General features: G+C 36.4%; 3 protein-coding genes across 3 annotated transcripts; 2 read left to right on the forward strand and 1 right to left on the reverse strand.

The window, feature by feature from the left end:
• Positions 1 to 1,109: 1,109 nt before the first annotated feature.
• Positions 1,110 to 3,435, forward strand: FPS1 (farnesyl diphosphate synthase 1). Its single transcript, XM_079082442.1, is given in 8 exon segments — positions 1,110 to 1,261; positions 2,043 to 2,125; positions 2,236 to 2,348; positions 2,790 to 2,841; positions 2,844 to 2,957; positions 2,960 to 3,024; positions 3,184 to 3,216; positions 3,310 to 3,435. Coding segments are annotated over 8 exon segments (738 nt in total).
• A 2,783-nt stretch (positions 3,436 to 6,218) lies between these two features.
• Positions 6,219 to 9,454, reverse strand: LOC145165918 (ABC transporter F family member 4-like). The gene is made up of 3 exons (XM_079084835.1): positions 9,097 to 9,454; positions 6,668 to 8,878; positions 6,219 to 6,530 (listed from the first exon to the last, which is right to left on the reverse strand). The coding sequence occupies exon 2, from the start codon at positions 8,853 to 8,855 to the stop codon at positions 6,684 to 6,686; it is 2,172 nt and encodes a 723-aa protein (XP_078940961.1). The 5' UTR covers positions 8,856 to 8,878; positions 9,097 to 9,454; the 3' UTR covers positions 6,219 to 6,530; positions 6,668 to 6,683.
• Positions 9,455 to 16,609: 7,155 nt separating this feature from the next.
• On the forward strand, positions 16,610 to 17,956 carry LOC145163628 (uncharacterized). Its single transcript, XM_079082443.1, has one exon. The coding sequence runs from the start codon at positions 16,610 to 16,612 to the stop codon at positions 17,954 to 17,956; it is 1,347 nt and encodes a 448-aa protein (XP_078938569.1).
• Positions 17,957 to 18,390: the final 434 nt, after the last annotated feature.

The following is an 18,390-nucleotide window of genomic DNA, read 5'->3' on the forward strand; positions in this document are numbered from 1 at the left end:
GCCTCCATCCAACTCCCTCACCCACAATCACATCCCATCCATCGATGTTCAAGCCACTTCCAGCGACATCTGAAGTCGCCGCCTCACCGGATAAAGGTGACCTTGCAAAGCCGTCATCACCACCTATGTGACTCTTCCAAACCTTCTATCGCCACCACCTGAAACCCTATGTCCACCTTCAGACGCACATCTAAAAAGACGAAGGGATACGCCATCGATCTAGGGTTTGTGTTATGACACTTCAGATGCAGACGACAATTTAGGGTTTGCGTTTACCTCTCTCTTCTTCTTCCCTGACCATTTTCGACAGGGTTCATCAACCTGTTCTTTCTTTTTGGTCCATGAAATGGAGTTATTAAAGAGAAAGGGCTACAAGAAAAAGAGAATGGTGAAGTTCTTAGAGAAAAAAAATGGAGTTCTTTCTTTTCTGTTCAGAGTCACCGGACATGTTTTTGGGGTAACCGGAGATGAAAATGGCAAATATTGAAACTGAGAATACGATGGTGGTGATATTTTGGTCTTTCCAGATAGTTAGGGAGACGAAAGAAATGTAGGGAAAGAAAAAGGGGGAGGGGTGGGTAGGTGTATATATATTTTTCTTTTTTTTATTAGCTGAAAATGATAAAACAGATAAAAAAATTAAAAAAACAAATTGTAAAAGGTAAAATAGTCTTTTTATGTCTGGGGGATGAAGTGTGCAAGGTTAAAACAAACGACGGAGGGTCCGAGTTAATTTTTGAAAATATGGACTAAACACGCTTTCTGATATGTGGACAAGGGACGATTGATGTAATTTACCCAATATATTATTATATATAAACTTCTGAGTTTTTGATGAAAATTTGATTATTCAAATGCAGAAATCAGATAGAATTCATCTATCTCTGTTTTCTTTGACAAAACCTAATCCCTGATCAACTATGTGGCCTAAACATTAGTTTTCTTTCTTTGAAACTATGGTAATGTTTTTTGTTGGCTTATTAAATGATATACTATACATACATGCTCATTTTTTAACTTTAAGCGGTGGTATTATATACCTTCATATTTGGAGGGACATGTTACTATTTAAGCTCTTGTGTTTGTCATTTATCTAGTTGTGTATAAGGATGCAAACGGGGCGGATATTAGCGGAGTCTGTAATACCCGTCCCCGCACCCGATCTCCGACCCCGCACCCATCCCCGCCCCCGACCCGCATTATCCCCGACGGGTTCGGGTGAAAAAATATCCGCCGGATTCGGAGGACCCGATGGATACCCGTTTGATAAATAATGTCCAAAACTAGTCCTTTTCATTTCTAAAATTTTAACGAGTTTTATGATTTAATTTACACATTTAAAAATAACCATAATTATTCTTCATACTCTTTCTATAATTGAGTTTTGCTTTATACGTTTTTAAAATAATTTAACGTAATATGAATGGTTTGTTCTTTTAATGTCTATAAATTCGCACCATTTTACGGTATGTATTTTGTTTGGAATTTTGAACGGTAGTTGCAAACTATTTAAAGCTGGTAAGGTTTAGTGGATTAAAAAGTAGATTATTTTATAGTAAATAAAATCTCCTTTAAAGCCAATATATTCAGTCTTTTTCCGAGTAAGATCGTCGAACAGTAAATAATATCAACTAAAAAACAATCAGACCAATGTAAGGAAATTTAATGGGATATCTTGAAATGCCAAACGTTTTGCTTTTACATTTTAACGAACCCAAGAGTGTTGTAGATATTAATGAGTTATAATTTCCGATAAACATTATATATATATATATATATATATATATATATATATATATATATATATATATATTCGGGTTTTAAATGGGTGGATAGTACCATACCCGTCCCCGCCCCGTACCCGTTTCGGTTATGAAATTTCAGCCCCGTCCCCGCCCCGTTACCCGGTTAGACGGGGAATACCCGCCCCGTTCGGGTCGGGTATCCACGGGTACCCGAATCCGCGGGTCAAACTTGCATCCCTAGTTGTGTATTTGAGCTCCACCTTTTAATGTTTGAATTCTATTATGTGATCTTCATAGCAAGAAACTAATAGCCATATCCAATAACTTTAACAATTGTTTTTCTTACTTTCTGCAGATTTTTGACTACAATGTATCTGGAGGTAAAAACTGTAAAATCAGTTTCTCCATAAGATATTTTGTCTTAAAGTAGGCCTAACCTTTTGCAAATTGATTGTCTATCTTACAACAAATTAAAATATGGTTTATGCAGGAAAGTTAAATAGAGGGCTTTCTGTTGTGGACAACTACAAGCTTCTAAAAGGAGAAGAACTAACAGAAGATGAAGTTTTTCTTGCATGTGCCCTTGGTTGGTGCATTGAATGGGTAATTACATATAAATACCAAAAACTATTAATTTGTGCCTAACTGCCTATGCATGGATTTTCTTTTCCAAATAACTATTAAGGGGTTGTTTGTTTTTTTCCAAGTAAGTTATTTATGGGTAAAGTGATTGAATGGGTAATGATGTTTGTTAAAGTGAAAAGGTATGAATGAGTTCTATTTTTTCCATAATTTTCATCAATTGTAATGTGAGAGTGGTTGGTAGGAAAAAAGAAGTGAAGATAGGTAAAGGGGTCATGTGTTCATACATTAAGTCATGTTTTTTGGCTTAACCCATTAAATCGTCGTGTCCAGACTAAGTCAAAAAGAAAGAGATGTGTATACTTGTCCAGATTAGGTGCTTAATGCATTAAGCTCATTAAGTAAAAAAGAATCAACTTAGTCGTGTTAGATGATAACATTCGTTGTATCTTGTGATTGCAGCTTCAAACATATTTTCTTGTACTTGATGACATTATGGATGAATCCCATACACGCAGTGTTGGTTTAGATTACCCAAAGTTGGTATGATTGCTGTAAATGGTGGAGTTGTTCTTCGCAACCATATTTCCAGAATCTTAAAGAAACATTTCAGATCAAAGACTTATTATGTTTGGAGATCAAGAATCTGGATGATCATGTTCAAGTGAAAGATGTCCTCACCTATTTTCAGGTGCAAGTAATTAACTTGAAAGATTAGTTGTAACAATTTTTCATATAGTGGACTTTTCTATTGGAAATTTTTAAGGTCATTTTTCCGACAACAGTTATATATTATTTTGGAAATTTCCACAGTTGAAATGAATATATTTGTGATTGTTAAATAAAAATCTTGTAGGATGATTATTTGGACTGTTTTGGTGCTCCGGAGGTGATTGATTGGAAAGGTTAGTCCACCAAAAATATCATTTATTTATGTTGGTCTTAATTAAAGAACCACAACTCATGCTCTCGATTGTAACAGATTGGAACAGACATCGAAGACTTCAAGTGTCAATGGTTGGTTGTGAAAGCATTGGAACTTTCTAACCAGGAGCAGAAAACATCAACCGCCACTTGTCTTTTTCTCTATACCATCTTCAACCCTTAATCCCATTTTTTACATACTTGTTTGTATAAAACTTGATTCATTCCAACTCATTAAACCATCTGTAACAAAGAATAATAATAATAAAATTTATGCATGTATTTTTCTAACCTATATTGATTTTCAGTGGTCCCGTTCTATACAAATTTAACTCGCATTTTCTATATTAAAATAACTCTATTAATTAGACTTTTCAACAATTATAAGCGAAAAAAATATGATCGTATTAATTTTGAATTAATTATATACTATGAAAAAACATTTTAACCATTTATCATAGACAATATAAATTAATAAACAATAACTTAATTTATAATTTTACATTATTTATACTGTAATATAGAACGTAGAAACAATAATTCATTCAAACCTTTTTAAATCATGAGCTAAATTAAAAGAATGAAATATGAGGCAAATAAATATAAATAATCAAACAATAAAATTCCGTTTTTACTATTCTAACAAACAGTTGGTTCCTCAGATTTAACAACAAAGTTTGTGTAAAAAATAGCATTTTCTTTATTATTTATTTATTCAGGAGAACTACGGGAGGAAGGAAGGCAAAAGTAAAAGGAACTAATACAATTCTCTCAACCTTGAGGTTTGTTCGCTATTTCATTCTTTACTTTTCCTATATATATATATATATATATATATATATATATATATATATATATATATATATATGATTTTTTTATGGTATATTTTAGGGCGTGTTTGAAGATTACGAGAATAAGACTTACGAAAAGTTGGTAAAATCAATCGAAACTCACCCAAGCAAACCCGTACAAATCTTTCTTGGCAAAAAGATACAAAAGATAAAAATAGGAATAACCGATTCCATTCCAATGTAATGTTGTTTGTAGTTTCTACTTTCTAGTATCTTTGGCCTTTGTATACTTGCATTATGATTTCTGCACGTAATCCAAAATTGGAGTTGTTTACTTTGCGATACTGAAATCAACTAATGAGAATAATTACGCAATTACACTTTACAAACTAGTACAGATTAAAAAAAAAAAAAAAAAAGAATCGATGCTGAAAGCTAGCATTGTCTTTGGCTTCTCCAGTTGCAATCACACCATTACCATACCATAAGCAAATCAAATAAATTTATTTTGACCACATTAAAACTATTTAAAAAAGAATTAGCAAACCTCAATCTCTCGTTGCTTTTTCTTCTCTAAAGCATTTTCAGCTTCTTCATGTCTTCATGTAATTCCTCTTTAACAGTTTTCCACTGCAACACTACTATAATTAATTCATAATACTATTCAAAAAATAAAGAATTAATGTCATTCAATAGTAATCAAATTTCACGTTTAGGGACATCTTTTAAAAAAAAACCGTTTTACCACTTATATGAAAAAGTAAAAAGCCAACTTGTTTTCCCTTTTTTTCTTTTTATCGTGTTAGTTAGACTACAGACTTGGCAATGACATGACAATGATTTGATAACTTATTTAAAATAACTTCCATAAATAGTAACCAACTTTCAGTTTTGTTCCACCAACCAACCTTAAATTTTATAAAAGACTAATCAAATAAAACTATAAATTCTTTAAATAAGGATAATGTAAAAAATATAATTATGCTTTTTTAATAAAAAAACAACATTCACATGGTTTTCTGCAAAATCTTTACTACTACTTAAAATTCTTAAATATAATATTACAATTAATAAAGAATGACATTTCTAGATCTTATATATTAAAAAAATAGGAAAAAAAAAGTTTTATATGTAAATGATACAAAATTTTATTTTTCTAGAATTATATTAACTAGTAAGATATATTTTACATTTAAATGTAACTAAATTTCCAACATCTCATATATTTTTATATAAAAAAACAAAAATACACATAAAAAATCAAAAAAATATAAATAATGTAAACGGGTGGTAAAATGAGATTGCAGATAAAGATGAGTTGGCATTTCAAGCTTATTATAAAAGAAAAAACAGTTTAAGGTTTCATAGAGATGTTTGAAGTTTGAAGAAAAATGGTAAAACCTCTTGTAAAAAAAAGTTTGAGGTAGCTACCTTTGCCTTTAGGTAAGAAGAAACCAGAAACTTGGTTACTAATTAGTGACATTAGAATATAGACCAAAAGTTTACCTTATCCACCAAGCCTGAAACTTTCTTATTGGATCTTAAACACAACCGTTTGTTTTTCATTTCGCACAACTGTAAAACTGAAAACAAAATCATCTACTTATTAAAACAAGACAGTAACCAGAAAAGTTAATATTGTTAGATGAAGGATTTGTCAAATACTTTTTAGCATCATATATACATAAACCGCTTGCTAGAAACTAGAAAGAAAATAAGAAAACACTACCTACCTTGTTACGCAATCATATAAAGTCAAACATCTGCAGCATTATAGGTGTTGAGGAAACTCTAGCCGCCTAAAAAAACAACAAGAATACATATCATTAGAGAAAAGGGAAAGGGAAAGGTAACTTATGTATGATAATCTTCTATAAAATAGATAAAAGGAATAACATAGCTCCAGTATAAGAATATTTTGCTCACCATGTCTTCAAAAAGCTCTTCTCATGGTTCCACTACCATAACACCAAGGTTTAAGTAGGTACAAAATTTCCACATTTGAACAAATCATCCATGTTTTTAGCCACAATTGAATGACATTCAATTAACAAAATACATATTCCTCGTGAAAGGTGTCAATTTAATATCTAACAACCATCCTCAAACAAGAAATCACACAGTCATAAAACCCAAAAGATTGGTATTTATAAAAATTGAAGTTACTCGAAAGTCATTTTGCATAATCCACAATGCATGCTAAAAGTATTATAAATACCTTAAAAAGGAATTAACATTGTGGGCATGTTGACCTTATTAAGCTATAAAGCATACACAAAAGCACAATAGAACAAATGTAATTATGTCCTATGTGTTCAACACAAGCAACACTTAGGTATCAGTATCATATAAAAACAATTCGCAAATACTTAAAACTTTAAAAAAAAAATGCATATTTAATATAGAGGCCTCAAAATCTCCATATGAAAGTGCAAATATATAACCACCAAAGAAATGCTCCATTATAATCAAGATGCCTTCAAGTTCCCTGCGGATGAACATCAAACATCATCAGAGATTCAAGTAAAAGCAATTACAGCTAAAAAGGTAATGAAGGTAGAGAGAGAAGATTAGATATAGACATGAAAAATATTTGTTGTTATGTAATACAATGTAGATACATACCACATCAATCATTCAATCATTCGTCAACCTCAGCTCTAATCTCCTTCTGAAGCTCCTCTTTATAATCCTCAAAACTCCCCTCAAACTTGTCCACAACCCCATTATCCACAACCCAAATCTCACTCTTCTCTTCATCATCACAAACCCTAGAAATCAACCTCGAGTCATGACTCACAAGAACAACCCCACCACTAAACTCATCAAGGGCATCCGCAAGTGCATCAATACTCTGCATATCCAAATGATTTGTGGGCTCATCAAGCAACAAAATATGGGGTTTTGACATTGAAATCGATGTAAAAACAACACGTGCTTTTTGTCCCCCTGACAATTTAGCAATTGGAGTCAAATGATTATGACTTGGCAACCCAAATTTACCAAGTTTAGCACGAACTGCTTCTTGCTTGCTAAACCCCTCTTGTTCTGGATGTAACCGGAGTAGATACTGAACCGGGGTTTCACCCATGGTCAACAAGTCAACAAAATGTTGCGAGTATCTCCCGATTCTTAGCTTCTGACTTCTCCTCACTTCCCCTTCAGTTGGATTCAAATCACCTGCAAGTAAGTTTAGTAAAGTTGACTTTCCAGCACCATTGGGGCCCACAATAGCGACACGTGTCCCCATATCAATCCCAACATCCACATCAGATAATCGAAAATCGTCTCTTTCCGGATAACTAAAACTAACATCAATTAGTTGTAACAATGGTGGAGTTAACTCGGTGGGTTCGGGAAAATGAAACTCGACTGTGTAATCTCTCCATTTTTGTGGGGCTTCTGGGATTTCTTCATCTTCATCAACTTTCCCTTTTGATTTCTTTTTCGCTTCTTTGACTGCAAATTTCGCCTTCTCTTTGACTTTCTCTTGTTGCTTTTGGTTCCCGGCTCTTTTAGCAGCTTTGACTTGTTTGTCATAAGTTTCAAATTTTTTATTCATTTCTTTGCGACGTTGTTCATACCCACTTTCAAAATCATCAAAGTTTCCACGATACATGTGGAGTTTTAAGTCATGGAGATGGATTATTTCATTACAGACAGTGTTTAAGAAGTCTCTATCGTGTGAAACAACAACTAAAGTTTTCTTCCATCTGCATAAGTATTCTTCCAGCCAAAGAACAGCTCTCAGGTCAAGATGATTTGTGGGTTCATCTAGTAGTAACAAAGTAGGTTGCACAAAAAGGGCACGAGCCAATGAGATTCGCATACGCCACCCACCACTGAAAGATCTTGTGGCACGAATTTGCATAGTTTTTGTGAACCCTAATCCAGCAAGAATCTTGGAAGCTTGTGCTTCAGCAGCATCTGAACCCATTATCTGTAACTTTTCGTATAATTCAGCAAGTTTTTCTCCAGCATCGTCATCAACTTCATTTCCATTTTCGCCCTCGGGTGATTCCAACAATGTGGCGACTTCTTGTCTTAGCTTAACAAGCTCCTCATTTGCTGCAACTACAGCTTGAAGGGCAGTTTTGTCATCACCAACTATTTCTTGTTCCACTAAAAGAACATCTATGTTCTTGGGAACAGGAATCTTTCTCCAAGCTAGAAGCTTTAAGAGGGTTGACTTTCCCTTTCCGTTGGGTCCAACTAACCCATATCTCTTTCCATGAGAGATTTTCACAGATGCATTTTTCATCAACTCTTTCCCTCGTGCAGAAACTGAGAAATTATCCACTGTTATGTCTTTTACATTCGCATCTGCATCATCTTGACCATCAAGAACTGAAGCCCTACTACCTATCACCACTGTGAATGCATCATGGTCATCTTTTAAAGCTTCTTGTTTGGCTTGTTCAATTACTTGGGCATGAATCATATCCTTCTTTTCTCGTTTCTTTAAATCTTTCTCGGTTATTGATACTTCAAGATTCCTGTCATTAGCCCTTTCTTTCCTGCTGGGCTTTTTGGGTCCTCCTTTTTGAACTTCTTCTCCGGATTCATACTCTGCGTCATCATCTTCTTCATCATCTGAAGGAGGGAGATCAATGTCTGCATAGGACTGTAATTTTGAAGGTGCTTTGGTTTTGGGATGACGGGTGGTGGAGCTTGAGGAAGTTACTTTCTTTGCTTTATCAGGTTTCTGGTCCATGCTGGCAAGCATGGCTGACACTGATAGCTTCTCTTTCTTTCCTTCTTTGGTGCTTTGCTTACCCTTCTCTCCACCCTCATCTGTTTTTTTCTTTCCCATTGGATTAATAAACTTTCACGAATCTGTATGCAAGGTGGAAAAACTCAAATTAGACCAACCTCGAGACTACTAACTCATTTCTAATTTCTTATTCGATTCAATAACAAGCGGCCAAAAATCAGATACGGCCAAACAAAATTTTCATATACTTAAGTATAGATTCTGAAGCAGGCAAATTTTCATATGATTCTGAAGTGGGCACTATTTCAAAAATTCTGGAGAACAATCAGTTACAACTAACCTAAAAAAATTGAGGGACCGGAATCAGTGGAGGGATGGATGCGTTGATTCGGGGACTGGAAAGCTGGAGGCGTCGAATCAGTGGATGGCTGATTGTCGGACAGTCGGAGAAAGAGGCGTCGAATCAGTGGAGGGCTGGAGGCGTCGTTGCGTCGTGCCGTCGGACCGTCGGATAGATATGGCGAGATGTATGATTGCCGGCTGAGTAAACAAGAGAAATGGAAGTATGGAATGGAACCCTAAGTTTCTAGACAAGAATTTAGACACGGCAAGAAGGTCGGAAACCCTAACCAGAGAGGGGAAAGAGGGTATCCATTCCTTAATAAATACGCAAACTACACCTCGGATGTTAAAGTGATATTTTTTTTAACTCGCTTCAATTTGTAGTTCACATAATTTCTAAGTAAGAATATCCAGAGGTCGATTTATACCATAAAAAAAATATTGTGACGTTTTTTTTTTCCTTAATGACAATTTTTTATTTATTTTTCTTATGTATCATAATGAACAATTATATTGATTATAATCAAAAAATTAAAATTAAAAATAAAATTAAAATTAAAAATTAAAAAAAAAGGGAAGAAGAAGGGTCAAAATAGGTTTTTCAACAAAGAAAATGATTTTTCTTCATCTTTTTCGCTAAGTATTTCTAAATACAAATCTTCTTGATTCTCATACATATAAGAAACCGGTGTATTGTTTTTAAGTGAGCACGGATACCGGGTATTCGATTTTATAATCGGAATCATCTCGGAATTGTCAGTTATGTAACTATGTAATTGTAACGGGAACCGGAACCGTTACGGTTCCTAAAAGTAGAAACCACCAAGGATCAGTTTCGGTTTTGGTTTCTATTTTTTAGGAACCGTTACCCGTCGGGTACCTCCGGAACCGGTTCCGAAATATTAAAATTTAAAAATACTTAATACTTAAACGAATTGGCCGTAACAACGTTGATGACTAAGACATTTGTTGGGACTATCTAATAGGATTTTAGAGGTAAAATGCTAATAAGTCATATTTGCAACTTTTTTTCAAAACAAATGGTATTATGTGAATGTGAATGTGAACGCGAACACATGACCGTAAAACAATTTGAACATACATGATGATAATATCTTTTGAAAAGATTTAATGTTAAATAACATTAAGGAAGTGTTGATGGTAAAGAACATGAACTTTGGTTTATGACTTATATTTAACAATCTGGATTATCATTTAAAACGATTATTTTTTGTCGTTTGTAACTTGTATCGTAATGAACCAGTTATAGTATTTATTTTTTGTTACAATGGCTAAGAATTATTTTGTATTAATGAAATCAAGTTCGATGTAGCATCTGACTTAAAACAGAAGATTAAAATAAAAAGCGATCAGTAGAGGTATCGCGAAAAGTTTCTTGTAGCTAGAAATGCTACCTTTTAAGATGAGATTAGAACATGAAGGAAAGTATAGTCTGTTCTGGAAGACTCTAAGAGACCTGAGTCTAAGCATTGCAGCATATGATGATAGGTCATTGGAATATGACACATCGTTCCATTTTAGTAATAAAATAACTTATCTTAGGTTTGTTAAGAAAAAGAAGCAGTCTCCAGTAAGGATCGAGATTGTGACTTGAAGGTCATAATTTGGAGTCTAACGTGAGATAGGGAGCAAGTGCAAGATCGAGCACCGCCTGCAATCAGGAAGTCTTAGAGTTAGATATTCGTTCGAAGAAACATCAAAGTTACGGTTATTACTTAGGATGAATAGATAATGTATGGAGTCATCATGTGAGACCTGTTTCGTTGATGATTCCGGGACGTAATCATCCTAAGGAGGAGATAATTGTAATGCCCGTAGATCCGGGCTAGTCAATTTAGAGATGATAGGGGTCGAAAACGACTTTTTGACAAAAGATTATTTAGAATAAATAATCTTAACCAAGTTGTAGAATACGTCTCAAGGGTTCCGTACATATAAAGAACGTTGAAATCCGAGTTATAACGAAGAAGTTATGGTACATCGAAGTTTTATGGCAAAACCGGCACGACACCGGGAGACGTAAATAGTGAATTTACGATGGAGGACTTTTTAGCCTTAGAAATATACACAAAAGTTGTAGTATACGTTAAACTGAGAATATACAAAAAAAGAACGCCCAAATCTGACTTCGTATGAGGAAGTTATGAATTTTCTAAGATTTGGCTTAACAGTGCACAGCCTGAAACTCGAATTTTAGATCGAGCGGTTTTTGGCCTACGCGACCTAAATGAGAATTGAAGATCTCATTAATAGGAACTCAACGGTAAAAAGACAGACCAAAACAGAGTCCGTATGTAGAAGTTATGAATTTGACGCGGACATTTAACAGTATAATCTCCTCGTACTGTTAAATTTAAGATCGGTCGAGAATTAGCCGATAAAGTCAAAATGAAAGTTGTAGATCTTATTTTTACCTACGCGTGGATATAAATAACGTCAAAAACGGAGGTCGTATGTGAAAGTTAGGGATTTTAGAAGTCGGAAGTGTGTTGTGCGAAAATGGGTGATGTGGCAAAATCTTGGTCATTGCTTTCTCCCCGAGTCTTGCCACTAGATGGTGACATGTGGCACTAAGTTCAGTCATTTTCACCCTATAAATAGAACCTCTCCCACCCTCATTTTCTTCACACATTTCCCATTCTTTCTTCTCTTTACTCTCTCTCTAGAACCTCTCTCTAGCCCTGAACCCCCCGAAAAGCCTAGGGAACCTCCCTAGCACGAGGCGGAAGCCCCGGAGTGCTCGACGGCTCCGAGAAGAAGAGCTTTTCGGCTCGGGAACGCTGCTCCAACCAAAGCCCGGTTTTCTATAAAACCCGATGTAAATGAGCTACACCTACGCTATTTTTAATATAGCTTTTATTTAATTATAGTAACGTTATTAGGAACTTATAATAAGTACTTGGGCTATTATTATGGGTTATATAAGTATTGTTTAACGCTTATATAATAGTAATAATAGCTAGACTATTAATTAGTCTCGGCGAATAATAGACTAAACTCTAGTGGTAATAATACTAGGTTTCGTCGAAGAAAATTATTTTTTTAAGATGCGAAGCGCTGTCTGAGTTCGGAATCACCACCTTATCAAATGAGTGCATAGTTACTTTCATCTTACACATAGATATGAAGTATTTTATATAAATTATGTGCTATGTGTGCATATTATCTGTATACTTGCTATCTATGTTGGATGAACGATGTTATACATGTTTTAAATGATTTAAACTGTATATGTATTTTATATCTACAAAATGTGTTGGGTAAAACATGGGTAGATGTAATAGTTGTTGTGTAATAAAATAAAATAATGAGAGACCTCGATGTTATTGCTGATCTAGTCATCTAGCGGAGTATAGATGACGACCAGACTATTCTAGACAGTCTAGTGGAACACTAGCAGACTCGTAACTTGTAGGTGTTTTTGAACTACATATTCACTAGGTATTATTGAACTAAGTGTTCACCATATGTTTTGAACTAAGTGTTCACCAGATGTTTTGAACTACATGTTCACCAGATGTTTTGAACTGCGTGTCCACCAGATGTACCCTGTTGTATAAACCTTGGCGACTATACGACTTAGTGTCTGTTGTATAAACCCTGACGACTATGCGACTTAGTGCCTGTTGAATAAACCCTGAAAACGATGGATTTCATGCCGATTCCTTAGGATGATCCTTAGGAATTAATGAACGAGGAATAGTTGAATCTTAGGGTAGATCCTTAAGAGTAAAGAAGATAATGGGGATGGGTAATTGGATTGATTGTTTGATGTTTAAACATAATAATTATATTATTGTGGGTTGAAAACCCTATGTACTCACCACGTTTCCCAACCTGACCCACTCAAGCTTATTTGTATCACAGGTGTCAATATGAAGCTACTTTACACTGAGAGATTTAAAAGAGATGTAGATCACTAGTGTAAATGAATGTAAGTTCTGTTTATGCTTATGTTTCTGTATTGACGATGACATCCCAAATGTTTTAAAATGAATAAAAATACATTTCTTCGGAAATGCTTTGATAATGTATTTATCATGTTTTATTGGGAACTAATTCCGCAACATTTTTATTAAAAGAAGTACTCTGATTTTTATAAAGCATAAACAAAATCGGTCTTTTCTGACCGTGAAAATGGGGATGTCACAGTCCCGGAACAGAAACCGCCGGTTTCGGGACTGGTTCCAAAAATTTAAGAACTGTTTAGACCGGTTCTGATTCCAGTTCTAACTTCACAGGAACCTCCGGTTCCGTTTTCGGTTCCGACGAAATGAGGCGGATACCCGCCTATACTCATCCTAAATTTATACTATCACTTAAACTGATGGTTATATGGTTTAAACGTTGTGTAAGATGTTGAATTGGCATCCCTACACACCGTTGAGCTGCTTGGAACATACCCCCAGCTACGTTGTGTGGCAAGATATGGAGGACTCGACACAAAGCAACGCAATTCCATTGATTCAAACGACCGTTCAACGGTCAATTATTCAAAAAAAAAATGCTTCTATAAATACCACTTAATTTTTTTTACATACCATTACCGTTTTACTATCTTTTTATACAAATTTTCAACATATTTTTATTATGGATCTGTTTGACTAGTCATCCGGTTATGATGATATGTTCATCACCATGATGGACGAGTATTATACTAATGAACTACAAGAAGAAAATGAAGTCATGCATTCTACGAACATGAAGCGTAATGTTAAACAGAAATCGTACGGAAGCACACGAACGCCTATATCTCGATTACTTTGCGGATAATTGTGTATACAGATAAAAGGATTTCAAAACCAATGTTTCGTTTGAGTAGGAATGTGTTTGTAGGGATAGTTAACGCCTTAGAAAACAGGTATCATCTTTTTTCTTATTTATATTATTAAATATAGTTTTATACATAATAAATACATATTTTACCTGTTAAATATATCTTTAGGTATCATTTTTTTTCAACTGAGATATGCTGCTAAAGGTAGTCGGGGATCTACACCAATGTAGAAATGTGTTGCAGAAATGTGGTTGAAGGATTATGGGGAGTCACCTGACTCCGTTGACGATTATCTGGAAATGACTGAAAGAACTTAAGAGAAAGTTTGTATATATTGTCAACAAAACCGATCCAAGACAATTTAAGGTCCATGGCAAAAGAAAAAAATGGGGCCTCCATCATAGTAAAGCTGAGTAACTTCTTCTAACGATGACAACTCCCCTGGGTATGGGGTTCCAAGGGGCAGAGCCCCTGGCGGGTAAGGTTCCAGCCATGAATTTCCTGCCAAAACCAAGTGGTGACATCACTGTTGTTGGAATTGGTTATGTCTTATAACCATATGTTCAACCACCTTTTTGGCGCCAAAAACTGCATGTAACTGTAACACCCGTAAAATTCAAGCCAATTTAAAACTTTTTAAACAATTCAAAACCCATTAGTCATTACAAAATGTTTTCAAAATAGTTTAATATCAGAGTATCCCAGAAACATAGTCATAAAAGTGAGGAGCTGTATGATCACGCCTTTGCCTTGCCACGATCCCCTGATGCACCTGAAACAATAAACTGAAACTGTAAGCCCGAAAGCTTAGTGAGTTACCCCCAAAATACCGATACACATACAGTCCACGTAACAATATCAGTAATATTATAACATAACAAACTGAACAGCATGAAATGGATCCACAACTTTACAAGCTGGATTACCCATGGGCCCTCAGTACGAGTCTGGAATGCCTACCGGGCCCTCAGCTCGTATCTGGAATGCCATCGAGCCCTCAGTACGAGTCTCCCTCAGCTCGTATCTGGAATGCTCCACCTACTAGATTACCACTGGGCCCACAGTGTGAGTCTGGATTGCCTTCCGGGCCCACAGCTCACATCTGGATTGCCATCGAGCCCACAGTACGAGTCTCCCTTAGCCCGTATCTGGAATGCTCCCAGGTTTGTTGGTTACCGCACGGAGCAGTATCACCTCAACCCATACCACATAACATATCGACATATAACATAACTACTGAGCATGCAATAATCATATAACATCACATGTAGTCCTACAGATCTACCTAACTGGCATAACCACTAGCATGCAACACTAACTCATACTCAACATCTAACACTGCTAGGATAACATATCCAATGGGCCGGCCTTGGTGCCTTAGACCCCTTAGTATAGTGAGGATAACTCACTTGGCACTGCTGAAGTCCCGCAGATAAAACTCCAGTTGCTGGTTGACAGATTCCCGAACTGTCAACATCAAACAATACCCAATTAATAATTGGGTTCCAAGCCCAAGGTCCAACTCACACTACAAAAGCCCAAAAGTCAAATCATGGGCCAAAGCCCAACATATGGCCCAATTTTCCAAATTGGGCCCAGACCTCTACATGGTCTTTCCTTAAGGCCCATCCAATTATTCCAATCCAATTCCCATGGCCCATTATCACATAATCATAAAGGCCCACTTATGGCCCATCTATGGCCCAATTTTCCAAATTGGGCCCAAGTCCTCACATGGGCCTTATCCTAAAGCCCATCTAATTACTTTGGTCCATTAACTTGTTCTTGGATGGCCCATCAATAGTCCAATCGCCAAAGCCCAATAGGAAGGCCCAATTCAAGGTCCAAGTGAAACTAGGGTTTCACATAAAATGATAATTAGGGTTAAGTGTTTCTTACTTAACCCATTAAGGACTTAATCCATTAAGTCATAAATCATATGGTGTAGTTGGGCTTAATACACAATCCAATCCCCCACGGCCCAAAAGTGGGTCCAAATAAGTCTAAGGTCCAAATACTCACAATTAGGGTGTTCTAAACCCTAATTAGGGGTTTTCACCCAAACATGGCCCAATAGGCCCAAAACTAATCCTTAAGCCCATTAGGGTTTCATTAAATCAATTAGGGTTTGCTGGTGGGGCACCACCCACTACCACCTCGGGTAGTGGTGGTCAATGGCTGCTCACGGCGGCGAACACCGCCTTACGGTGGTGGTTATTATTATTTTTCCATTATTCAATGCTAATTACAGTTACAAGGCTTTTAATCCAAAAATAAACACACACACACATACTAACTACTCTATCACACACACACTGTTAGTCAATGTTGACCAAGTAATCAGGAGAATAAAAGGGCACGTGGGAGTGTTGCCCAGTAAAAGATCCGTTGCTATTTTTTTGTTTTCAGTTGTATTTAGCCTATTTAAAGTTTCATTGTTTTAGCTTTTAAGAAGTAGTAACCTTTTCCAGTTTCATTCATTCAATAAAGGCAATCATTAGGCTATCTTTACTCTGTCATATTTTCTCTTATTCTTGCTTGATCACCAACAATTGGTATCAGAGCTTCAAGGTTCTGATTAGAGTGTATGCCCAAAAACATCAGATACAATACCATGACAATAGCATCATCATCCAATCCACCCAAAGACAGTATGTTTCCCCTACAATGCCCGATGCTAACCTCGCTCAATTATAATACATGGTCGATTAAGATGGAAGCTATTATGGATGCCCATGGGTTATGGGATGTCATTGAGCCACAAACCGGAGTGGTTGTGGATAAGAAGAAGAGCAAGCAGGATCGAGCCTTCATCTTCCAATCGATTCCAGAAGAGATGCTTGCGCAGGCTGCCAAGAAGAAGACGACTAGAGAAGTGTGGGACTCTCTAAAGTCACGGTATGTGGGTGCAGAAAGAGTCCAGAAAGCAAGGCTGAGGGTATTGAAAAGTGAGTTTGAAGGACTCCAAATGAAAGATACAGAAACAATAGATGATTATGCAGGAAGAATATCATCCATGATCTCAAAACACAGCAGTGCAGGAGCAACACTAAATGATGAAGAACTGGTGAGAAAGTTGTTTGACACTGTCCCTGAAAGGCTCATAAACTTGTTGGCATCGATTGAACAAAGTTTAGACATGGAATCCATGCCATTTGAAGAGGCAATTGGGCATCTAAAGGCATATGAAGACCGACTTCGACTCCGGAAGACAAGCACACAAGCAGATAATGCCTTGTTACTTGCCAAGACGGAAGGTTCCTCTACCCATCAAAGTCCAAGCAAGTCAAACACGACGGGTGGTCGTGGAAGAGGAAGAAATAGTGACAGGGGAGGAAGAGGCAACTCACGTGGTCGGGGTTCGACGCGTGGCAGAGGTGGACGCTGGGGTGGTAGTTCACGACAAGAAACTGGGAATTCCAACCGGAAGCCTCGTGACAAAAGTCACATACTGTGTTTTGAGTGTCAAGAATTTGGCCACTTTGCTTCTGAGTGCAAAGCAAAGAAGCAACAGGAACAGGAGGCGAATTTAGTTGCAGACGAAGATGGACCTGCACTTCTGTTGACCGTACATGGGGAAGAGACTACAAGCATGGTTCTTCTGAATGAAGAAAAGGTGTACCCGAACCGGCTAAGAGACAACAATGATGATAATATGTGGTATCTGGATAATGAGGCTAGTAACCACATGACCGGTTCAAAGGGCTTATTTGCAGAACTTGATGAAAAAGTGACTGGACAGGTACGATTTGGAGATGGTTCTAAAGTTCTAATTAAAGGGAAAGGTACATTATTATTTGATTGTAAAAGTGGTGATCAGTTCATCATCCCAGATGTGTATAATATTCCAGCCCTACATAGCAATATAATAAGTTTGGGACAGATGACTGAGGAAGGATATGACATAGGAATGAAGAGAGATTTCTTAAAAATGTATGATGCAGATGGTTGCTTGATTATGAAGGTCCAAAGGTCAAAGAATAGACTTTATAGAATAAGGCTCACACCTGGGAAACCTGTATGCTTAGCTATGAGTATTGATGATGACTCATGGCTATGACATGCACGTATGGGTCACACAAATTTCAAAATGCTTGGGGAGATGACACGAAAGGAAATGGTAACAGGTATGCCTCGATTATCTCATCCATCACAGGTGTGTGAAGGATGTATGTTAGCTAAACAGGCAAGGATAAGCTTCCCAAGAGTGGCCCAGTGGAGAGCCAAAGAACCACTCCAGTTGCTACACGCAGACTTGTGCGGTCCCATTACACCAGCAACAAAGGGAGGTAACCAATACTTCCTACTAATAGTCGATGACTATTCACGATACATGTGGGTGTATATGATTAAAGCAAAGGATGAGGCTTTTAATATGTTCCAGAATTTTAAGTTATAGGTGGAGAAGGAAAGCAATTTTAGAATCAAGATGTTAAGGACTGATCGTGGGGGTGAATTCAACTCCATTCAGTTCCTGGAATTTTGTGAAAGTGC

The sequence above is a fragment of the Lactuca virosa genome, chromosome 3 (assembly GCF_052849685.1).
Source record: "Lactuca virosa cultivar CGN04683 chromosome 3, Lactuca_virosa_CGN04683_v6, whole genome shotgun sequence".
Lineage (NCBI taxonomy): Eukaryota > Viridiplantae > Streptophyta > Magnoliopsida > Asterales > Asteraceae > Lactuca > Lactuca virosa.